The 25,760-nt window shown below is 39.0% G+C and overlaps 1 protein-coding gene across 2 annotated transcripts; it reads right to left on the bottom strand.

The window, feature by feature from the left end:
• Positions 1–1,841: 1,841 nt before the first annotated feature.
• Positions 1,842–25,760, bottom strand: ankrd33ba (ankyrin repeat domain 33ba). 2 transcript variants are annotated; one of them, XM_061921994.1, is made up of 5 exons: positions 25,042–25,760; positions 6,922–7,051; positions 6,697–6,837; positions 4,056–4,197; positions 1,842–3,962 (listed from the first exon to the last, which is right to left on the bottom strand). In XM_061921994.1, exons 1-5 carry the CDS (start codon positions 25,441–25,443, stop codon positions 3,218–3,220), a joined length of 1,560 nt encoding a protein of 519 aa, XP_061777978.1. In that variant the 5' UTR covers positions 25,444–25,760; the 3' UTR covers positions 1,842–3,217. The 2 variants fall into 2 exon arrangements, with proteins under 2 accessions (XP_061777978.1, XP_061777979.1); XM_061921995.1 differs by having other exon boundaries at positions 6,697–6,795; positions 25,042–25,759.

Genomic DNA, 25,760 nt, shown 5'->3' with positions numbered 1-25,760 from the left:
TGCCCCAGGTGTGCCCCAGTACAGTATTAGGTCTAGTGACGCCCCTGATTGGACCTAAATATTAAGTACCCCCAAAATTTTAGGAACATATTTGCCCCAATTTCTTATTTCGTATGAAATAAGTAGACATTCAGCTTTAATATTAGGGACATCCCCAATATTAGGGACATATTTTCCTAAACTATATGTTATAAATATTAGGCGCACATTTGGCCTACTTCCAAAAATATTGGGAACATATTTGTCCTGATTCGCTATCTTGTCTAAAATATTAAGTACACATTAGGCTTAAATATCTGGGACACTCATCACATTATAAACATATTTTCCTAAACTATATATATGGTATAAAATATTAGGTGCACATTTGGCCTACTTCCAAAATATTAGGAACGTATTTGTCCGAAATACTCCATCTAGTATAAAATATTAGGTAAACATTAGGCCTAATTATTAGGTGCACCCAAAATATTAGGAACATATTTGTCCTAACACATTGGTATGAATTAATAGTTGCACATTTTGCCTTATTAGGTGAACACTAAATATTTGAAACATAATTGTCCTAAACATACTATCTAGTATTAAAATATAAGGTACACATTTGGCCTAATTATTACGTACACCCGAAATATCTGTATCTAGTAGGGCTGCGAATCTTTGGGTGCCCCACGATTCAATTCTTGGGGTCGCGATTCGATAATATATCGATTCTCGATTCAAAAACGATATTTTTCCGATTCAAAACGATTCTGTATTCATTCAATACATAGGATTTCAGCGGGATCTACCCCAGTCTGCTGACATGCTAGCAGAGTAGTAGATTTTTTATAAAAAGCTTTTGTAACTATAAAGGACAATGTTTTATCAACTGATTGCAATAATGTAAATTTGTTTTAACTATTAAACGAACCAAAAATACGACTTATTTTATATTTGTGAAAACATTAGACATAGTGTGTTGTCAAGCTTATGAGATGCGATGCAAGTGTAAGCCACTGTGACACTATTGTTTTTTTTTTTTTTATATATATAAATGTCTAATGATAATGTCAGTGAGGGATATTTAATCACTGCTATGCTGAAATTATAACTAATATTGATACTGTTGTTGATAATATTAATTTTTGTCTCACTACTTTTGGTTTGTTCTGTGTCGTGTTTGTGTCTCCTATCAATTTCTCTGTTTATTGCAGTTCTGAGTGTTGCTGGTTTAGGAATTGGATTGCATTGTTATGGTATTGCTGTGTATTGTTTTGTTGGATTGATTAAAAAAAAATCAATTTAAAAAAAAAAGAGAATCGATTCTGAATCGCACAACGGATTCCTTTTGTATTCGAATCGATTTTTTCCCACACCCCTAGTATCTAGTATAAAATATTGGGTGCACGTTAGGCTTAATTATTCGGTACACCTAAAATATAAGGAAAAAACGTATCCTAAATACTTTCTCTGGTATGAACTATTAGTTATACATTTGGCCTAATTAGGTGCACCCAAAATTGTAGGTATACATAATAAATAAAGCCAACATGTCTGGTACACTTGTGGACAAAGTATTAGGTACACATATGTCAAAAATTTAAACCCCTAACATTATGAGTTAAACAGTATACTGAAGAAGTATTTATGTAAGCAGAAGTGTTTATTTCCTTTCATTCATACCCTGTAAACACCATGCATCCATACGGAGCAATAACAGGTGAGAGTCACCAGTTTGTTTTCAAGTAAACATTTGAGGGTTCCCAGAGTGACACCACCTTTCTGTCTTGGTGTTAATACTAAGATAACAAAAAGATGTTACTAGAGTTTAAAAATCATATTTGAGTAGGAAGTGAAAATGTCATTAAAAAAGCATTTTTATTTCTATTATAAAAAATATACAAGCAAAGTACATTCATTGGTTGGTCATCATATAGCAAAGTACAAAGCATGTCATTACAGTGTAATTGTAGATGCATAATCTCATGGAGACCTGGGTAATTAGCAGAAAACTCACATATTTTGAGGGTTAGCGAAAATATATATTTGTAATATAGAAAAACAACATGCCCGTACTCTAACAGCTTTTAACTGATAGCCTAAAATGTTGATGTGTTTTTGAATTGATACCAGTACCTGAGAGTAGTCAACAGTACGCATTTTCAGTATGTGTGATAATTGATGGAAGATTTTTTTTTTTTTTCATTTAACTCTCCGCTGTCCTGTCCAGTTATCTTCTGTGTCTCATTTGCAGCACTGTACTTATATATGTATTTTTATATTATAGTTTGTATGCAGGTGCAATTCTAAGACGTTAGATGGCAGTAGTGTATAGACTACTGTGTGTTACCTTAGCCAGGAAGTAGTCTTTGCAATTAAGTTGAATGTGCCAGTATTTTCTTTTGTTGCATCTTAAAAAATATCTATATTGTAAGTATTGTACTTATTACTCAGCAGCAGTTGGATTGTAACGTACATCTTATTACCAAATTTGGAGGTGTTGAAATTGCCATGTAAAATCACTAAGGGTAATTGGTAGCATCCCTAAGGCAAATCCAATGTAAATTAGCATCGAGCAAGCACATTTTGAAAAGTTGTACTTTTGAGTGCCTTCTGCTTGATTTGTTGGCATGGACAATTGTATTACCTTGAAACAATCCGGCTGAGTCCGCTCTGAGTGCTGCTTAAGTGCCTGTTTCCTGGCCAAATGCTTAAACTGGTGTGAGTCTGAAACCGGATGTGACGTCACGTGCAACATAGGTATCAAAAAATGGCACCTCTTGATTTTACATGGATCGGTACTGACTTTGGTTAGAATCCATAAAAGTACGGAATTTGACAGCCTGTCAACTATTCTGAAAACATAGTTTGCAAGATTCATATTATTTGGGGAAATACATTGCTTGAAAATAGTGAATTTTACGCAGGATTTCTACGTTTGTTGTTTGGATAAGTAAAATATGTTTTTGTTGTGTTTGAGTCACTCTGTATTAGTGAAAAACTAACTTCAAAGGTTGGAAAAACTAGAAAATGTGAAGAAAACAAAGTTCTGGTATAGTGGACTGCAATAAATATGATTGAGTTTGCTTCAAGTATCAAGATGTAGTCCATCCTGAAATTAATTTAAGATTCTAAAAGCAGCATTGTCTTGTGTTTTAGAACACTGCTGGGAATTGTAAACTCACCCTGAGTCAAACATATTTGCTTTTGTTTTTTGGTGTCGTGTGCATTGATACTACTTCCTCTTCCCGACAGTGAGGTGCGTCTTGCCTATGGCCTCGAGTCTCCTCCTTTCAGTGTCCTCCGCTTTTCTTCTCTCCTCTTTGAGCTCCTTGTATCGCCACTTGGGGATCTGCAGCAAGTGCCTACCTCCTCCATCTTTGGCACTGCTCTTCCTGCGCACCTTTTCTGGCTCATAAGTGGGCGTGGGGGCTTTGGACACCCTCACTTTGGGAATGGTCCACCCCGGCCTGACGCTGCTTCTCCTGAGCACCATGTGCAAGGGAAGCAGGCTGGGTCTTCGTAGCCCGGCTCCGTTAAAAGACATAATTTCCAAGCTGGAGCTCCTTGCTCGAGGCACTGCGTTCTGCGGCTGGAGGCTGGCCCGCCGGTCATGTGAGGGCTTGGGCACCAGTGTAACCCTGGAGTTCTGGAAAAGCTGGAGGTGGGTATCCACCCTGTCTGGGTTGATGGCGCTGAGCTCTTTGGCTCGCTGGTGGCGGATGATCTCGGGAACCGCGTAGCGTCGTTTGCCCACACTCGGAGGGCTGTTTGGACACACTGTATGACAGGTGACGGCGATGAAAGGGCTCCTGATGGCTGTCGTCACACACACTAGGTGGTCAATGACGCCGGAGTCCTCGGGGTTGGTAACATTGGCGATGTTGAAGACATCGCGCACTGTGTCCGAGAAACGCTTAAGACAACCATGGGGCTCCCGGGCTTTGGACACCAGGGATGCCAGCGAGGGCCATTCTAGACTGGCAAAGCAAAATGGCTGTTAGTTCCCTTTATTAACTAAACAATCACTCATATTATTATTTAAAATACAATTAGGGTAGAAAACTTTTTACCTGTATGCATCGTTAATTTGGCGCGGGCAGGGTCGTTCCTGAAGTCGGGCCATAACCCAAGCTGTTTCATAGCGGCCAGTGAACAATGCCCATTCCCTGGCGGTCATTTGGCGGCCACAGTCCAGTGCATTCAGGGTGGCTCCTGCAAGCAACAAAATTTGAAAAGGTATTACATCAGATCTGTGAATGCTATTGTTTGGATTGCGCCACTTGAAGGGTTTCTCATTTTTTCCCATTGGGTTGAGTTTTTTCTTGTGGCTTGTGCAGCCCTTTGAGACACTTGAGATTAAGGGCTATATAAATAAACTTTGATTGATAGGCTCCAGCACCCTCCGCAACCTGAAAAAGGGACAAGCGGTAGGAAATGGATGGATGGATGGATAGATGGATGACGTTGAAGGGTGAAGTCTTCCCGGGTTTTTTTTCCGAATGGCTTTTCTGAATAAGGCAAAGAGACTAGAATTGAAGATGAACAATTTGTTCTACAAATTAAGTACAAACATTAGCAATACCAGCACTGTGTTCTAAAAAGTCAGGCGCGCTCTCTCTAGATCACAGGTGTTAATCTCAAGGCTCGGGGACCAGATCTGGCCCGCCACACGGTTTTATGTGGCCCACAAAAGCCTGGAAATAATGTGCATGAATAAAGCACCTCATCTTTTTTACTAAACTCAATACTTTTTTGAATTGTCATAGAACAATGACATGTATTGCATACAAATGCATGTCTTCCAATTGTCTGACCATGGAAAACATGCAGCTCCATTTTGTTGGCCCGTAACATTTTGTTTGATTAAAAAATTAACAGTCAAGATTGTGATGCAGCGCCAATTTGAGTTTTTTTTATCAAAAATAAATTAAAATAAAAGGATATCAACATACATTATATATATATAGTATTTCTTTTAAAGACAACCTAGGACCAGGTTTGTGTGATGTGTTATATCTCATCCATCCATCCATCCATTTTCTACCGCTTATTCCCTTTCGGGGTCACGGGGGGCGCTGGCGCCTATCCCAGCTACAATCGGGCGGAAGGCAGGGTACACCCTGGACAAGTCGCCACCTCATCGCAGGGCCAACACAGATAGACAGACAACATTCACACTCACATTCACACATTAGGGCCAATTTAATGTTGCCAATCAACCTATCCCCAGGTGCATGTCTTTGGAAGTGGGAGGAAGCCATACGTGTGTTATTAATTATAAAATGTACATTTCATCTTGTTCTCATTCTCACTTCTTTTTTTTACATTTTTACTGTTGTTTTTTTTTTACACATTGTCACCTATTAGACAAATATGACACTAAATGTTGCCTTTAAGTATACCGTATATCCTTGAATAGCCGCCGGGCATGTAATATGCGCCTGCCTTGAATTACTACCCGGTCAAACTCGCTCCCCAAATTTATAAGCGCATGCTTACTTTTACCGCCGGGTCAAATTCGTGACGTCACGAGTGACGCTTCCTCTGTCGTCATTTCCAAAATGGCGGAGGAGGTATTTTTTTTGCTTTTACTATGTGTAAACCAGGGGTCTTGTTCTACAGCCATACAGATCACACTGATGGTTGTGATATAAAACAACTTTAACACTCTTACTAATATGCGCCACACTCTGTGAACCCACACCAAACAAGAATGACAAACACATTTCTGGAGAACATCGGCTCTGTAACACATTATAAACGCAACATAACACTTAACCAGAATGCAATGCATCTATGACTCTTACCGGCTATATTATACACCCCACTAGCACCAAACCCCAAACCCCAAACTCTGTGGGTTCACAGAGTGTGGCGCATATTAGTAAGAGTGTTAAAGGTGTTTATATCACAACCATCAGTGTAAAAGGTGTGGCTGTTGACCATTGCAATCTCGAATGAGAAGCAGCAAAAAGCATGCGTCCGGCCGACACATAGATAGCATGGTGTAAAGGTGGGCGCGATGACATGTTGTAGAGCAGTGGTCCTCAACCACCGGACTGCGGCCGCAGAAGAGTTTTTTATGATTTTTAAAAAATTTTTTTATCACACTCAATTTTTTACTGCATGCCATTGGTAAGCGCAGGGGTGAGAAGAGGTTTTAAAATTATTAGCGCCTGCTTACTCTTACCGCATGCCTTGGATAAGCGCAGGAGTGAGAAGAGGTTTTAAATTAATTAGCGCCCCGGTGGCTATTCAAGGAAATACGGTATGTGATGTGTTTTATACACTTTTTTTTTACAAAATCAAAAAAAATCAAAATGTGACTTTTTAGTATGCAGCCCATTGTTTGAAAATGTGTGAGACCGCTATATTATTAACATATACTGTATTCCAATTAATTTTTGTTAGAATTAAATGTTTGTCCCCCTGACTTATGATTTCAAAAGCAAGTATATGATACATCAATGTGTACTTAAAAAACTGAAATACTCAAATCCATAGCGAATTGTGTGATAACATAAAGAGGGGATTATACATTACAATTCATATATATATGCACTATTACTTACATATTGCAGCCATAACTGCAATGTGGCCCACTGTGTCCATTAATCTTGATGCGAAAAAAATACGACAAAATCCCAACATTTCGAACAAATTCCACTGTAATCACAGACAAGAGGGAGAATAACATTTTTAAGACATTACCTGCCATCATGAGCGAGCGCACACACTCCACACGACCCTGCATGGCAGCTTTCATCAAAGCCGTGAAGCCGTGACAGTTTCTCCTCTCGATGTCCAAGCCTGAGTAGTAGTTAAGCAGGTAGTTGGTGATTGTCACGTGACCTGAAGACAAGACATACTTCTGATGTGTGTGACAGTCACACCATACATTGGCACATCAAAAGTTTGAAGTTTAGCATAGACTACCTGCCTGTGCTGCGGTGATGAGGGCAGTGTTGCCTTCACTGTCCTGCCAATTAGGGTCCAGATACGGACACTGAGACAGCGCTATGACAACATCGACGTAACCTTGGTAACAAGCAACCAGCAGTCCTGTCTGAGAGGGAGGAAGGGTTAAGAATTAAGTTATAAGAAATGAGACAAGTGTGCACAGAAGTGCTGAGATGTTACACATTGAAAGTAGAAAAACACTACACTTGATATATAATTCGACGCGTTTTCCTTTTACACGTCGACGTTTTAAAAAATAAGCTTAGTTGCCTGAAAAGGTGTTGTTTGTGTGCAAATGCCGATCTGTGAGTGGGAGCTTGTGTTTGCCAAAATGACGAGTCAGTAAAACTGGAGTAAAGGTTGGGTACCTTTCCAGGAGTTTCATATGCCAAAACTAACAGAGAGTTAATGGACGGAGGAGAATTTAAGGTCTGGCTTGACATTTCTGTGGGTCCACTCGCACACTAAATGTCTAATTAAAAAAAAACTAAAATGTGTTCTGTAGTTCCTAGGATAATCAAGAAATAAATTAATTAAAAAGTACTAGACAATTAATTATATTTATGAAAAAAACATGGAATGTATTTTTTTATTTGATAAATCTTTAATTTATTGTATGTTTTACTACACAATACATACAATCTATAAATATACAATCATTTTAGAATAGTTGCTGGTAATGTATTCTATACATTTCAATGCATGTTTTATAATACTTGTATTTATATAACTAATACTTGTATTTGTTTCCGTGACTATAATTTCAGTATGTATTTACAGTAATAGAATCATTTTAAAGAACAGCAATTGATTTATATAAATGTATCATTTTTAATTTTAATACAATACATTGTTTTTTTATAGAATACTAATATAATATTTAATCAAAATTAATACTTTTGAAACTAATATTTAATCAAAATTAATACTTTTGAAACTATAATTGCATTATATAATGTAAATATAATTTATATATATATATATATATATATATATATATATATATATATATATATATATATATATATATATATATATATATATATATATATATATATATATATATATATATATATATTAATTATATACCGTATAATACGAAGTAAACGTCCTGTGGCAAATAACCGCCCATGTCCTAATAGCCGCCCGGGGTCTGAGCCCATTTTGTGAATTAAACGCCTCTTCCTAATAATAACCCATGTATAGCGGTACACCACAACGGATAGACGGGAATACTTTAAGGGGGAAGAAGAACAGAAAGTTTGACTTAAAGTTCAAGCTAGCAGTTGAATTCTGGTTTGGCAGCGCCTAGGCAGTTTAACGTTGACCCAAAACGTGTACGCGATTGGAAACAAAAAAAAGGGAGAACTACTATTTCAGTCTGCAATCGATGGAAAACGGGCTCGCTAATCTGGCAGAGGTGGGAAGAAAGTGAGCGACGAGCTTGATGCTAATTTGTGTCAGTGGATACATCACGTTCGTAGACTGAACTACCGTGTGTCTTGCAAAATGATCCGCCTTAAGGCCAAGGAGTTGTATGCCACCGCGAGTGACACGAGAGACACCGGGGTGGTATTTGGTGCAACGAGTGGATGGCTTAATTGATTCCTGCGTTGGAACAACTTTACTCTCAGGAGGAGAACTGTTGCACAGAAGGACGCTCCCGTCGAGAAGATTGTCAACTTCCTCGTTTTCTCTAATAAACAGATAGAGGCCAAGAAAATCCAGCCCATGAATATCATCGCCATGGATGAAACAGCCGTCTGGTTTGACATGGCTGGTTTTAGTACGGTCAATGAGAGGGGCGCCCGCTCCATCTGCTTCAAAACCACCGGCCACGAGAAGGCACGCGTCACGGTGGCTCTTGCAGCCAAAGCAGACAGGACAAAGCTGAAGCCTCACATTGTGTTTAAAGGTGCTGCCCGTGATGTAAAGGCTATGCAGAGTATCCCCGGGGTGATCATAGCTTCATCTAAGAATGGTTGGTTTAATGATGACCTGACGAAGGATTGGCTCCAGAGGGCAGTGTGGAAATGTCACTTCGGACCGAGGCTACTTGCTTCGGACTTGTACCGATGCCATATCAGCGAGGCCACGAAGGCAGAGCTCAAAAGGGGCTACGCCCTTACAATTGCTGTTATATCTGGAGGTTGCACAAGTACCTGCAGAACGCCGATGTTGTGTGGAATGGCCCTTTCAAAGCGCAGCTCTGTGACTACTATGATAACTGGATGGCTGGTGATAAAGACAAGACATACAACAAGTCAGGGAACCTGACAGCCCCTTCCCGCCGCCTCCTGGTCGACTGGGTCCTGGGAGCCTGGGATGCTCTGGATCGGGACACTCTAATCAACTTATTCAAGGTAGGCTGGCTGGCTGTGTGTATGTGTGTGTGCGTGTGTTGCAAACAGTAGCCATAGCTGATTGTTGCTTTCTGGTATCCTACAAGGTGTGTGGGCTGACGGTGGCAGCTGATGGGAGTGAGGACCAGCTCATTTACTGCCTCAAGGAGGGACAGCCATGTCAGGCAGGCAGAGAGATGCTGTTGAGGGCTAGACAGCAGCAGGAAGAGGAGGAGAGTGTGGAGGAACAGCAGTTCCTCAATGAACTTGTGATTGAAGAAGAGGATGATGATGAGGAGGGGGAGGAAGAGGAGGAGGAGGAAGGGGAGGAGGAGGATGATGATGAGTGGGTTTGAGTCGCATTTGGGGTTGCGTTTGCTGCAGTATTATTGTTTTGATGGTTTTATAGAGTACTTGATGCCATAATTTTATTTTTCCCGGTAGGCTGCTTTATTTAAAAACTTTATTTATTTTCAGTATTGGTATTCTATTTGACAATTGTTGCACTACTGCCATGTTGAGGCCTTGTTGATCTTTTGTCTTTTGATAGTCTTGTTTTTTGTTTGTATGTTTACAATAGCTTTTACATTTAAAGTTTTTTATACGAAAAAAAAAAATACTGGACAGTAACCAAATAATGGCCTGGTGCAGGCTGGTGCAAAAATAAATAAAAGCCTTGTGCAAATAACTGCCTGCTTCTTTTAAACGCCCGTCTCCAAAAATTATTTTGTGAAATAATTGCCCGGGCTACTGTTTGGTAATATATATATATATATATATATATATATATATATATAGATATATATATATATATATCTATATATATATATATATAGATATATATATATATATATGTATATACAGTATTATATATATATATACATACAGTATAGGCCAAACGTTTGGACACACTTTGTCATTCAATGTGTTTTCCTTATTTTCATGACTATTTACATTGTAGATTGTCACTGCAGGCATCAAAACTATGAATAAACACGTGTGGATTTATGTACTTAACAAAAAAAGATGAAATAGCTGAAAGCTTGTTTTATATTCTATAGTTTTTTATTTCTTCAAAATAGCAACCCTGTTGTTCTGATTACTTTTTCGCACACTCTTGTCATTCATGAATTCATGAGCTTCAAAGAGGTAGTCACCTGAAATGGTTTTCACCTGACAGGTGTGTATTATCAGGGGTGATTAGTGGAATTTATTGCTATATCAATAGTGTTGGGACCGTCAATTGTGTTGTGAATGAGAATGTGTGTCCAAACTTTTGGCCTGTACTGTGTGTGTGTGTGTGTGTGTTTGTGTGTGTGTGTGTGTGTGTGTACAAACCCCGTTTCCAAATGAGTTGGGAAATTGTGTTAGATGTAAATATAAACGTAATACTATTATTTGCAAATCATTTTCAACTCATATTACGTTGAATATGCTACAAAGACAACATATTTGATGTTCAAACTGATAAACATTTTTTTTGTGCAAATAATCATTAACTTTAGAATTTGATGCCAGCAACACGTGACAAAGAAATTGGGAAAGGTGGCAATAAATACTGATAAAGTTGAGAAATGTTCATCAAACACTTATTTGGAACATCCCACAGGTGTGCAGGCTAATTGGGAACAGGTGGGTGCCATGATTGGGTATAAAAGCAGCTTCCATGAAATGCTAAGTAATTCACAAACAAGGATGGGGCGAGGGTCACCAATTTGTAAGCAAATTGTCGAACAGTTTTAGAACAACATTTCTCAACGAGCTATTGCAAGGAATTTAGGGATTTTACCATCTACGGTTTGTAAAATCATCAAAAGGTTCAGAGAATCTGGAGAAATCACTGCAGGTAAGCGATGATATTACGGATCTTTGATCCCTCAGGTGGTACTTTATCAAAAACCGACATCAGTGTGTAAAGGATATCACCACATGCGCTCAGGAACACTTCATAAAACCACAGTCAGTAACAACGGTTGGTTGCTACATCTGTAAGTCCAAGTTAAAACTCTGCTATGCAAAGCAACACCCATTTATCAACAACACCAAGGAACACCGCTGGTTTCGCTGGGCCCGAGCTCATCTAAGATGGACTGATGCAAAGTGGAAAAGTGTTCTGTGTTCTGACGAGTCCACATTTAATTAATTTACACATCTGTGAAGGCACCATTAATGCTGAATACAGGTTTTGGAGCAACATATATTGTCATCCAAGCAACGTTATCATGGACACCCCTGCTTATTTCACAAAGACAATGACAAGCCACGTGTTATAACAGCGTAGTTTCATAGTAAAAGAGTGCGGGTACTTTCCTGGCCCGCCTGCACTCCAGACTTGTCTCCCATCAAAATGTGTGGCGCATTATGAAGCGTAAAATACGACAGCGGAGACCCCGGACTGTTGAACGACTGAAGCTCTACATAAAACAAGAATGAGAAAGAAATCCAGTTTCAAAGCTTCAACAATTAGTTTCCTCAGTTCCCAAACGTTTATTGAGTGTTGTTAAAAGAAAAGGTGATGTAACATAGTGGTGAACATGCCCTTTCCCAACTACTTTGGCACATGTTGCAGCCATGAAATTGTAAGTTAATTATTATTTGCAAAACATTTTTTTTTTGGAGTTTGAACACCAAATATTTTGTCTTTGTAGTGCATTTAATTGAACAGGGGTTGAAAAGGAATGGCAAATCATTGTATTCCGTTTATATTTACATCTAACACAATTTCCCAACTCATATGGAAACAGGGTTTGTATATATGTATGTATATGTATGTGTATATATATATATGTATATGTATGTGTATATATATATATATATATATATATATATATATATATATATATATATATATATATATATATATATATATATATATATATATATATATATATATTTATATATGTATGTATTCTTCTTCCTCCAAACACGACGAGTTGAGTTTATACCAAAATGGATACATGGATGATACAGCAGAGGATTGGGAGAATGTCATGTGGTCAGATGAAACCAAAATAGAACTTTTTGGTATAAACTCAACTCGTCGTGTTTGGAGGAAGAAGAATACTGAGTTGCATCCCAAGAACACCATACCTACTGTGAAGCATGGGGGTGGAAACATCATGCTTTGGGGCGTTTTTTCTGCTAAGGGGACAGGCCAATTGATCCGTGTTAAGGAAAGAATGAATGGGGCCATGTATCGTGAGATTTTGAGCCAAAACCTCCTTCCATCAGTGAGAGCTTTGAATGGTTGACCAAATACTTATTTTCCACCATAATTTAAAAATAAATTCTTTGAAATTCCTACAATGTGAATTCCTGGATTTTATTTTCACATTCTGTCTCTCACAGTTGAAGTGTACCTATGATGAAAATTACAGACCTCTGTCATCATTTTAAGTGGGAGAACTTGCACAATCGGTGGCTGACTAAATACTTTGCCCCACTGTATGTGTATATATATATATATATATATATATATATGTGTGTGTGTATACTGTATATGTGTGTATATACTGTATATATGTATGTATATATAGTATACTTTTCTCTGTAAAGCAAGTTTGTATTTGTTTTTTTCATAAAATGTACAAACAATTTTTACTGAAGACGCCGCACCGATCCGCCTGTCGATCTCACGATCCACTCTTCCCCCACTCGTGAAAAAGACTCCTAGGTACTTGAACTCCTCCACTTGGGGCAGGGTCTCCTCCCCAACCCGGAGATGGCACTCCACCCTTTTCCGGGCGAGAACCATGGACTCGGACTTGGAGGTGCTGATTCTCATTCCGGTCGCTTCACACTCGGCTGCGAACCGATCCAGTCAGTTCAGTAATGCGGACGTTGTATCGATCCGTTGTGGTGAAGAAGGAGCTGAGCCGGAAGGCAAAACTCTCAATTTACCGGTCGATCTACGTTCCCATCCTCACCTATGGTCATGAGCTTTGGGTCATGACCGAAAGGATAAGATCACGGGTACAAGCGGCCGAAATGAGTTTCCTCCGCCGGGTGGCGGGGCTCTCCCTTAGAGATAGGGTGAGAAGCTCTGCCATCCGGGAGGAGCTCAACGTAAAGCCTCTGCTCCTCCACATCGAGAGGAGCCAGATGAAGTGGTTCGGGCATCTGGTCAGGATGCCACCCGAACGCCTCCCTAGGGAGGTGTTTAGGGCACGTCCAGCTGGTAGGAGGCCACGGGGAAGACCCAGGACACGTTGGGAAGACTATGTCTCCCGGCTGGCCTGGGAACGCCTCGGGATCCCCCGGGAAGAGCTAGACGAAGTGGCTGGAGATAGGGAAGTCTGGGCTTCCCTGCTTAGGCTGCTGCCCCCGCGACCCGACCTCGGATAAGCGGAAGATGATGGATGGATGGATGGTACAAAGAATTTTTCTTTTAAGTAGCTTATTAGTGAATTACAGTTTAAGAAATGTATATTTAAAATATAGAATGTTATTTACCAATAGGACAAAATTTCCCCCTCATTTGGAAACTAAGCAAAAATGAACATCCCGTAAAAGATCAAAATAAATGTTTCCAAATTTACTTTTTATACTTATAAAGTATAAGTAATTTAGTGTATTTTAACGTTTACAACAACAAAAAGACACTATCTGCGCTGTTGTTGGAAAAAGCATCAACATTTTTGGCCTGCCATCAACTTCTGTGATTAAATATTTTAGATTGACATGTTGTTAACTCCATGTACTTTGCCCTTTGGCACTGCAACTTTATTTTTACATCTTTTTAGCAGCTACACTGTGTTACTGTGTTCAAACTTCGGCATGGACTTAATCAAAAGTTGTGTAATGACCAAGAGTCATATTTTTATACATTTATGGAGAAGGTTTATGACTGTGTTTGGGCCAACTATCCTCATTTTGGACATGCCCACACAAACACAAACTGAGCGTGTGTGTGTAAGGCAGAAAGACTCCCGTGACTTGTGCCTGCTGAAATAGGAGAAGTATATTTACTCTGCAATCTTAGTTTACATTTGCCAACATTTTGGGAGCAAAGTGCATGACGCTCCGTACAAGACGAGCATTAATATAGCTCGTAATGCAGCTACTGCCATTTTGTGGAGTTAATAAAAACGTTCTAAATAGGAACCCTCTGCGACTATTTGTAGACCACACAACTGGCGGCCATAGGATACGAAATGGTTAACTGAATAGAGATGTCTGCAGTGACATTGCATCATTCTTCTTTTTTTGGCATTTATGCACCATTGTAGTTGTTTAGTACTATTATTCTCTCTCTTGACCAGTGGTTCTGAAACATTTTTCATTTAATACTACCATAATGACCAACATTAAAATACAGTAGCGTAGAATGCCTAGGTATTTATTAAAAACAATGCAGAGGTTTTATTTAAAAAGTATATTCAATATTGTTGGCCACCGTAACATTACACACAGTTTGAATAGTAATACTGTGCTCGAATATAGGACAATAAAACACAAATCATTGAAATTATTTTTTGGCGTACTACTAATAGGACCCCACATACCCGAGTTTGAGAATCACTGTTCTAGACTCGTATTAATCTGCTTATTGGACTACTGTTACGAAGTACTTCTTTTGTTTTGCTGCTTTACATTCAAGATAGCTTAGCAGATAGCATGGTTCCTTGTCTCCTGTGCTTGCTCTGTGCTATGCTGATATCTTCCTCGCCCTTCAGCAATATAACTCCTTGTTTGTTTGCCGTGATGAAGGTGTGTATTGGTAACATAGAAGCGGCTGCGTGCTGTGTATTGATATACTGTACTTTTGCTGCGCTAGCGAGACATTTACGTCAGGATGCTACATTACATTGACGACACATTTGTTACAGCTTGTCGCTCTCAGTTTTGCGGGACACGGCGAGGATGTGTCAGCAGGCATTATCGTGAATTGAAAAATTAAAATCTCTATCCTAAAATAAATGTGTATAATTTCTATTGTTTATTAGGTGTAATACGAATAGATGAATCTATCACCATACATACATACATACATACATACATACATACATACATACATACATACATACATAGATACATACACACATACATACATACATATGTATGTAAGTTTCTTTGTAGAGCAACAACAAAATACTCCTTGCCAAAATTATCAATGATAAGTCATTTGCCGCTTTGTATTTGTTTGTATGTAAATTAATTAGGGATGTTCCAAAGAGGGTTTAAGCCTATGCTGTCAATTCTGATATCGATCATAGGGGAGTTACATTGGCCGATACCAATACCGATCAAATGTATTCAATGTATTCATGTTTCAGTGTATTTATTGTGAGTGTTAATGACAGTCTGAACAATATCTACACGATATTTAAACTACTTCCTTATTTATTTTTGGATGGATGTTTGATCACAACAAAGTCATTAGTAGATAATAACTGAACAAACACAGAAACTACTATTTACTTTACTCATTTGACTCATTTTTCTTTGCCTTTACATTTGGGGTGCCGAATGTAAAGGCTTAGTCACTCTTTTGTTGCAGATATATTTCTTACATTTAGCCCACTTTTGTCACATTTAACACACTTTTCTCACATTTACTGGTAGTTAATTTTTATCAAATTTAAGTTCAAATTAAATGTTGAATCTAAATATTAAATATAAATCTTAAATTTAAATCCATCCATTTTCTGGAGCCTATCTCTGCTGCATTCGGGTGGAAGACAGGATACACCCTGGACAAGTCGCCACCTCATCACAGGGCCAACACAGATTGACAGACAACATTCACACTCACATTCACACACTAGGGACCATTTAGTGTTGCCAATCAACCTATCCCCAGGTGCATGTCTTTGGAGGTGGGAGGAAGCCGGAGTACTTGGAGGGAACCGGCGCACTCACGTGGAGGACATGCAAACTCCACACAGAAAGATCCCAAGCCCGGGATTGAACTCAGGACCTTCGTATTGTGAGGCACATGCACTAACCCCTGTCCTACCGTGCTGCCCATCTTAAATATAAAGGTAGTATCTAAACCTAAATGTTAAATCTAAATCCAAATGTTGTATATAAATCTAAATGTTAAATGTAAATCAGAGTGGTACATTTCAATCTCAATTTTAAACCTAAACCTAAATCGAAACGTTACACCTAAACATAAATGTTATGTCAATATAATTGTTAAATCTAAATTTTAAATCTAAATCTAAAAGTTGAATCTAAATCTTAAATTTAAAACTAAATGTTCAATCTAAATCTTTCAACTAGTTGTGAGGTCTAAATTGTTAAATCTGAACCTAAATTTTGAATCCGAATCTAAATGTGAGCGCTAAATCTTTCGCCAAGTAAAAATAATATTTATAGAATGTCAATATTCCACCCATTCGAGGCCTCTCAGTGCATGGCACGCCTACATCTTTCTTACTGTAGAAGAAGGAAACATGACAGATGCTTAACGACAAATTAATGCCAATAAATGTGCATATTGTCAAAAATGTTTGCTTCAAAGGTGTGAGTGTGCATGGTGTTTTGCATAAAGTCCATCCATCCATTTTCTACTGCTTATTCCCTTTGGGGTTGCATGGGGCGCTGGTGCCTATCTCAGCTACAATCAGGCGGAAGGCGGTGTACACCCTGGACAAGTTGCCACCTCATCACAGGGCCAAGACTGATAGACAGACAACATTAAGGACCATTTAGTGTTGCCAATCAACCTATCCCCAGGTGCATGTCTTTGGAAGTTGGAGGAAGCCGGAGTACCCGGAGGGAACCTACACATTCACGGGGAGGACATGCAAACTCCACATAGAAAGATCCCGAGCCCAGGATTGAACCCTGACTACTCAGGACCTTCGTATTGTGAGGCAGACGCACTAACCCCTCTCCCACCGTGAAGTCCTTGCATAAAGTCAAGATGCTCAAACACCTGATTGCTTCACTTCTAGATTTGACAATGAATGGATGCCAGTTGAAACGCTCGCTTTGGATCTGTTATTATGGATGTCTTGTGAGCCAAATGGGTAAAATGTGATCATAGTGAGGGAAACCTATCCAGCGAAAATAATGAAAGACATACAAATAGAAATACAGTTTAGGTGTATTCATGCTTCCGTATTAGAAGCAATTCCATTCATTGTCAAACGCGGAAGTGAAGAGATCTGCTGTTTGAGCTCTCTTTATGCAACACACCATGTGCATTCACACGTTTAGAGATTACATTTTTAAAAATCCATCCATTTCCTACCACTTGTCCATCTCAGGGTCGCAGGGTGGCTTGAACCTATCCCAGCTGCATTCGGGTGATAGAGAGACAACATTTACATTCACATTCACACACGAGGGCCAATTTAGTGTTGCCAATCAGGTGCATGTCTTTGGAGGTGGGAGGAAGTATGCAACTTTATTGGCATTATTTTTGCATTAAGCATCTGTCATGGCTCCTTCTTCTGCAGTGAGAAATATGTAGGAGTGTCGTGCACTGAGAGACAAAGACGTGTGCACAGCTTGGCTGCTGAAAGGCTTCCGATTAGTGGAATATTGACATTTTATAAATAATACCCATTTTTATACTGACATTTAGCGGTCACATTTAGATTTAAGAAATGGATTTAAGACTTAAATTGAATCTATTTATTTTAGATTTAGATTAAACGTTTATATTTACATTAAACTTTTATGTTTAGTTTCAAAATTTAGATGTATTGGATTCAACTTTTAGCGCTCACAGTTAGATTTAAAATTTGGATTCAACATTTAGCGGTGACATTTAGATTTAAAATATCGATTTAAGATTTAAGCTATATATTTAGATTAAACATTTATATTTAGATTTAACTTTTAGGTTTAGATTGAACATTTATATTCAACATTTAGATTTATTATTAGATCTAACATGTAGCGTTCACATTTAGATTCAAGATATGGATTTAAGATTTAGATTTAAGCTATAGATTTTGGATTTAGATTAAACATTTATACTTATATTTAACATTTAAAATTAACATTTATATTAAAGCTTTAGATGCAGATTCAACATTTACATATAACATTTAACGTCAACATTTAATTTCAACTTTAAAAATGAGCTAAATGTGAGAAATACAACTACGAGAAAAAGTGTGACTGAACTTTTACATTTGGCACCCCCATCGTGTTATTTATTCACTAAATGTGTGAACCTGACAAAAACAGAAAAACATAATTTTGATATAATATGAACCCAAATCCATCTAGAATCGATCAGTAACCACAACCCTTGGTATCGACACGACCAGTTTATGGATCAATTCTCCCTCCCCTAACATGCTGTGCACTGACTGTGACAATGCTGACACACCAATAGTTTATTTCTTTTTTTAACTCTTATTAACCTACTTGTTAGTTTCCTGTTACTGCTTATTTTCTATCTAAGAGGTTACCTTAGCTATTAGCATAACTGTTTGTGGCTTGCTCTCTGTGTCTAACATGTTTAGCCTCACCATGCAGTGATTATGATATTTAAGATACTAAGAAATGTAATTTATGTGCTGTAATGAGGTGATTATTATTGGTTTGGGGAGCGGGTCCACACTGTGTATGGAGACACATAATCTACAGCTATACAGTTGTCAGCTAAAAATAAATACAGCGTCAGCCAGTGAGGATTGGCAATTGTGATCGACATTAAAAGGCATTAATCAATGGGGATCTTTTATCCCTGAAGTCTTCAAATATTGATCAGTAGCCGTTCCATTGGCACGTCCCTAAAATTAATTCCTAAAACCTGGAAAATAATATAATACTAAGCCTTACCCAAGTAAATAAAGTGAAATTGATCAGAAAATATACAGCATAGATAGATAGACAGATAGGTAGGTAGATAGATAGATAGATATAATGTATATATAAAATGTATTTAGAAACTTTTCTAAATAAAGGGGACCACAAAAAATGGCATTATTGGCTTTATTTTGACAAAATATCTTACGGTATATTTAAATGTTGTCCTTAAATGAAATAGTGAACATACTAGACAACTTTTCTTTCATTAGTAAAGAAGCAAAGGAAGGGTCCTAATTTAGTCTGCAGACATATGCAGTAACTTATTGTGTCATTTATCTACTTATTTTTTATTTAACATTATTAAGGAAAAGTGGTAGAAAATTAATTATTAATGTACTTGTTCATTAACTATTAATGTAGGTATAGTGCCGATACCAAGTGGTTACAGGATCATACATTGATCATAATTTAAGTCCTCATGTATTCAGGGACATATTTCCTGAGTTCCATCCATCCATCCATTTTCTGCCGCTTATTCCCTTTGAGGTCGCGGGGGGCGCTGGTGCCTATCTCAGCTACAATCGGGCGGAAGGCGGGATACACCCTGGACAAGTCGCCACCTCATCGCAGATATTTCCTGAGTTTATAAACATAAAATAATATACATTTTCAAAAAACAAAAAAAAATTTGTGATGCTTAAAATATCGATGTAGTCATAGTAGTATCGACTAGATATACTCCTGTACTTGGTATCATTACAGTGGATGTTAGGTGTAGATCCACCAATGGCGTTTGTTTACATTGTGATGTGGATGAGCGACTGTGTGTAGTGAAGCATGTTTAGCTATTCCTCAAGTATCGTCCCACTTACTTCATTTGTCGCCTTGGAGACAAAGATTATTGATTTAGAAGTAGCTAAAACACTGCAGACTGCTGGACATTAGCCGCCAGCTAGCTAGCCATGTCTTAAAGCACCTCTTCCTAAGGGCATTTCAGTGTTATAACTTCACCTTAATTGTTAGTTTTTAAGCCAAGATGTGTCCGTTTTCCCTTTTCTCTCTTCACACTGTGTCTGCTTGTAAGTACTATGTGATTGTGCGTTGCCGAACATGCTACCCTGCTCGTAAAACCAGCAATGTCACGATGACATTGCTGAATATGATTAATTAGTATCGAGGTACTATACTAGTACCCAGTGGTGTGCCGTCAGGGCCAGCAAGGCTTCTCTGCTGGCCAACATAACCAGAAATCATGATCATAATTAAAGATAAACATTTTTTTTTTGTGTAACTTTCCTTAGATATCTATAAGTGTTCATATTTTCTTCATGTCATATTATGCTCCTTCCAGTGCTGTTGTTTTTCGGTCATAGAGTTTTTACCCAATCAGAATTCAGTTAGCTTATGTTGCCATGCTGTACCAAATCTGCCCGAGGCCTTCAGAATCAACAATGCAGGCGTCTTTGCACTGTAAGTGAACCGGGACATACATTTGACAGACAGTTGGGATAGCCAATCAGATCACGAGTTGTTGTCAGTAAGACATTCCAGATGGCCTAAGGCAGATATATAGTGATGTTATGAGCCAGGTAACATAAGACCTTCATTACACAGCATGCCACAGTAGTGAAGAGCATGCACAGTAGCCCAGTTTAGGTTGTTGAATGTAGACATGCTGGCAGCGGGATGTTTTTGATGAGCACGCTGTGGAGTAAACTTTAACAAGTCAGCCAACACGCCTACTCTGCATCATCTTTTATGCTTGGACAAGACAACAAATATATTTGTAAGGCCATTTTCAAGAAGGATATTTAAGGAGAAACTACATCTTGTGAGACCATGTCTGCCAACCCTGGAAGCTAGCTCAGCTGTCCCAGCGATGAAATATGAGTTCAGATATTTTATTTCTTTATTTTTTCATATCTGATGTGTTTTGCAATTTTAATTTTAATAATAAGATATGTTTGAATTGCTGATGCGGGTTTATTGATATTTAAATGCATCAAAAAATAACCTGTTTTGTACAATGCCCAGTAGTGCGAAAATGTGTTTCTTTATAGTATTTATTCAGCAGTGGTCATTCATTCACATAAATGATGGTATTTTGACGTAATCATTCAAGTCGGACATCACTGAAGGCCTAGGTGGTAAGCGCATGGCCTTCTACTACTAGTACTGTACAAATCTGATATACCGTATTTCCTTGAATTACCGCAGGGTTTATAGTATGCGCCTGCCTTGAATTACTGCCGGGTCAAACTCGCTTTGCAAAATAATTAGCGCATGCTTAGTATTACCGCCTGGTCAAACTTGTGACGTCACAAGTGACACTTCCCCTGTCATTATTTTCAAAATGGGGGAGGCTGATTTCAATACCGGTAATTTGAAATCGCATAAAGGGAAGAAGATTAAGAGCTATTCAGTAGGATTTAAGGTCCAAGCTTACATCACACTCAAATTTTTACTGCATGCCTTTGGTAAGTGCCAGAGTGAGAAGAGGTTTTAAAATAATTAGTGCCCTGGCGGCAATTCAAGGAAATACGGTATACATACTTAAAAAGTATAAAAATATATAAACTAAATATATAAACTAAAATCGAATTAGAAGCGCAGCAGGGTTTTAAAGTATTGCCCTTAGCGCCGGCTACTTTTGAAATGAGGATTTATAATGTGTGTAATGGACATGATGTAAAACAAACAGAACACAAGTGAACAATTAAAGCGAGCCAGGCTGTCAGCCAAGTGCACGTAATCTCATTAGTGTTGTCAGGCCTGGGAGCCTCAAGGCGACAAAGCGGGGAGTGTTTCTAGGGAATAATTGGCCGATTGTCGGGAAAAACTTTTAAACGTGTGGCTCTGGTCTGCATAGATCTGTCTGGGTGGGGACACACAGACATTCACACGCAAACACATGCATCCCTTTAAAACCGAACACAACAACAGAGACATTGTCTTTTTTTATGAAGGTTGAATAAAAAGTGCAGATTTTCATTACTTTGTCACTCCTCACGTTAATCTCCATGTTCCAATACAGCTGATCCCTGTTGACCTCTGCTATGCTCCAATGTAATCCCCAAATGTAATGCAAGCACAATTTACTAAGATATTGATGTACTTAGAAAGTTAAATCCGCACAATTAAATTATTTGTAAAGGTAGATTGGCTGGTACGTGCATATGTTGATCTAAAGGTAGATATTCTTGACACTGCTGCAGCAAAGAAAGAACTAGAACATCTTATACAACAGATCTACTTGGATTTACACTTCCGCTGAAATCAGTGTCAGTGGGCTACAGTCCAGCTGACACATGCAAAAAAAAAATTGAGTCATCTTATTAGCACATGCAGTAATCTGGGGAATATCCTGTGCTAGGAATAGACCAGTTTATCCTTGGCTAATATCACAACACAACATTGCAAATTCCTCTCATATCCTGATTATTATTTCAGTCGGATACTAGATGCCATGCTTGACCCGAGGCCATGTTCCAGTCAATGTCTGTAGTTGCTATATGACTTTGATTTTTCCATTCATTCACATTAGCAGGCATAGTTTTATACTTGCATCACAGCACACACATATATGTACGTGTGGTGGTCCTACCTTGTCTACTAATCTTTATTTATTTGGAAAATGTGGTGGAAAGCAGGAGAGTGGGGGGCCAACATTCACAGTGCATGGCCTTATTAAAAGTGAATGGATTCTCTGTGTATGTATATATTGAGTCAGGGACAGTCTTTTCCTAGAAGGGGTTAAAAGGGACACTATGGCTATGTCCTCATGTACACTGGCAGAGGAAAACCCTCCAAAACAGTACAATTTGGAGATATCAGGGGTTGGTCATTTACTTTATTTTAGTTGTATAGAGCATGGGTGTCAAACTCAAACACAGAGTGGGCCAAAATTTTAAAACTGAACAAAGCCGCGGGCCAACGTTGAACAAATTAACCTTTTAATAGGGACCCAAACAAGTTTTGCAGTGAATATTGAACAATCAAGGCTTATATAACTTTATAGTGACATGCACCAGCTGTTTGATTCCAACATGCATCTTAGTTGTAGTGTTGATTACTAAATTATGAAGTGTTGAAATCGCCATGTAAAATCGCTAATGCTAATGCTAATCGGTAGCATATATAAGACATATCCAACGCTGGCGCATTTTGAAAAGTGGAACCTTACTTTTGAGCGCTTTCAGGCATGTTTGGTATGTTGGTATGGAAACATTACTATGTTTGCCTGCCAAGTGCCAAGTCTGCCACCGGATGTGACATGACAACAAAATTATCAAAATATGGCACAGCTTGCTTTTACGTGAATCAGTACCCATTCCTTCTTAAATAGGATGTTCCACTCTACATGCTTTGGATAACCTTAGTTTTTCATTACAGTACCTAAGACATCCATCCATCCATTTTTCTACCGCTTATTCCCTTTGGGGTCGCGGGGGGCGCTGGTGCCTATCTCAGCTACAACCGGGCAGAAGGCAAAGTACACCCTGGACAAGTCGCCACCTCATTGCAGGGCCAACACAGATAGACAGACAACATTCACACTCACATTCACACACTAGGGACCATTTAGTGTTGCCAATCAACCTATCCCCAGGTGCATGTCTTTGGAGTTGGGAGGAAGCCGGAGTACCCGGAGGGAACCCACGCATTCACGGGGAGAACATGCAAACTCCACACAGAAAGATCCCGAGCCCGGGATTGAACCCTGACTACTCAGGACCTTCATATTGTGAGGCAGACGCACTAACCCCTCTTCCACCGTGAAGCCCTACCCAAGACATATGAAATGTAAACAAAAGGCATTCTACCAAACACCATTGGTAACTTGCCGAACAACCACTTAATTTGGTTCCTATCAGTAGTGTGGAACATGGAATTTGATCAGGACTGATTGACTTCTGAGTCAATGCTCCTGTCTAAAGATGATAAAACTGTAAGGATATCGGTGTTTTACACATATTTGGAGATGACATTAAGAAACACTATAACAGTGTTACGTGGAGGTCAGACCGGATCTTTCCCCGAGGCCTTAAAATAGTCCCGTAAGCTTATGCACAAAGCTCGGGCTTAATTATTTCTCTACAGAAACTGATGTGCCTCAACTGAACCCGCCTCAGTGTGTCAGCAAGATAGAGCGTATGTTTTAGAACTCCTCGTATTATTATGCAACTTTTTGTCAGTGAGCAGCCTATGTTCTACTTTATCATGTTATAAGCAGAATATTGCACACATTTTTGGGGGGGATTTTAGGAAGTAAATTAAGACACCAATTAAAGGCTTTTTACAATGTTATCAGCTACTCTTAGCTACACTGCAAAAAATAAGACAAAGACTACGTTTTAGGAAAACAAAATACTAATTACGAGCAAAGATATTTTCCCATGCAGCAATAGTTTTACTTGATAAAACATCTTGAATTCAATTGTGTACATCTAGAAATTAGCAGGACTTTTAAGCAATAAATAAGAAAATAAGCATTATTCATTTTCAATCCACCCATCCATGTTCTGGTGCTTATCTCAACTACAATCGGGCGGAAGGCGGGATACACCCTGGACAAGTCGCCAGCTCGTCACTGGGCCAACAGAGATAGACAGACAACATTCACACACTAGGGACCATTTAGTGTTGCCAATCAACCTATCCCCAGGTGCATGTCTTTTGCAATTCTTAAATTAAGCATGTTGCCGAGTCTTAAAGATAATTTGTGGGGGAAATGAAAATATATTTTTGGAATAATTATTTTCTATCAACTTTTACATTTGTAAACTATAATAGACACATATAATTATTCATGCTAATATTAAGATTATGATTTAAAGTCAATGGCCAAAAATAAGTAAATAAACTAGTAATACAACGAGGGGATTTTTTGAAATAAAAAATGCAATGTTGACTAGCGGCAAATAATTTAACTTGAACATTGGCAACCTCAGTTTGAAGTAAAGGGTTCAAACCCTCTTTTCTTAAAGCTACAGTACAAATCCCTGGCAGTTATTAGAATAATAAAGTGTCGTACCTTGTTGTTCCGGTCCGTCTGCTTGACATCGGCTTCCGTGAGTCCTTGCCGTATCATGATCCGTACTATAGCGACGTTGTTGCCGCAGCACGCCCGGAAGAACGTCATCATCTCCGGACTCGGTGGGGACGGGGAGCGCTCCGAGTCCGCGAACGCATCATCGGGCGGGTAAAAGGAGTCGTCCGAAGCGATGCTCCTTGTGTCGTCCAAGTCCTCAAAGTCCACTTCTTCAAAATCCTCGTCCTCCTCGCCATCCTCCTCATCATAGTCTTCATCAGGGTCTTCCCCCGCGACGGTCGGGTAGATTTGAACGATTCCCCCGACGGCTTTCTGCTGCTGGAGCGGCTTGACCCGGAGCGACGATGCGACTCCTCCATCTCTGTCGTCCGTGATGAGCACCATCTAAGCCCCGAAGCCAGCAGGGCAAGCGCAGCCTGGCAGGCAGGACGCGGACATGGAACCAGCAGTTCTGTGTGTCTCTCTCTGATGTTTATCAGAAACTTGTTTTGTTGTTGCCTTCGATCACACACTACAAAGTCTGTGTGCTGTCATGTCGCTCGCACTGTGCCCTGAACGCACCACGTCCTCCACTTGCAAGTATCCCTACGAGGAACAAGTAGTGGACAGTTGAAGAAAAAAAAGTGTTGGCATTTGAAGCAAAAACATCTAATAGAGGGCGGAGAGAGAAACAGAAAGCAAACCTAGTCTTCTAATCCGAT

The sequence above is a fragment of the Nerophis ophidion genome, linkage group LG15 (assembly GCF_033978795.1).
Source record: "Nerophis ophidion isolate RoL-2023_Sa linkage group LG15, RoL_Noph_v1.0, whole genome shotgun sequence".
NCBI classification, from domain to species: Eukaryota; Metazoa; Chordata; class Actinopteri; order Syngnathiformes; family Syngnathidae; genus Nerophis; species Nerophis ophidion.
This window is presented reverse-complemented; position numbering and strand designations above follow the sequence as displayed.

Excerpts from the sequence above, each read along its gene's own strand:
- ankrd33ba (XM_061921994.1), bottom strand. The coding sequence starts at position 25,443 with ATGGTGCTCATCACGGACGACAGAGATGGAGGAGTCGCATCGTCGCTC. Across the intron at positions 7,052-25,041 it reads AGACGGACCGGAACAACAAG|ACAGGACTGCTGGTTGCTTG; the intron begins GTACGACACTTT and ends CCTCCCTCTCAG. Across the intron at positions 3,963-4,055 it reads CAAATTAACGATGCATACAG|TCTAGAATGGCCCTCGCTGG; the intron begins GTAAAAAGTTTT and ends TTGCTTTGCCAG.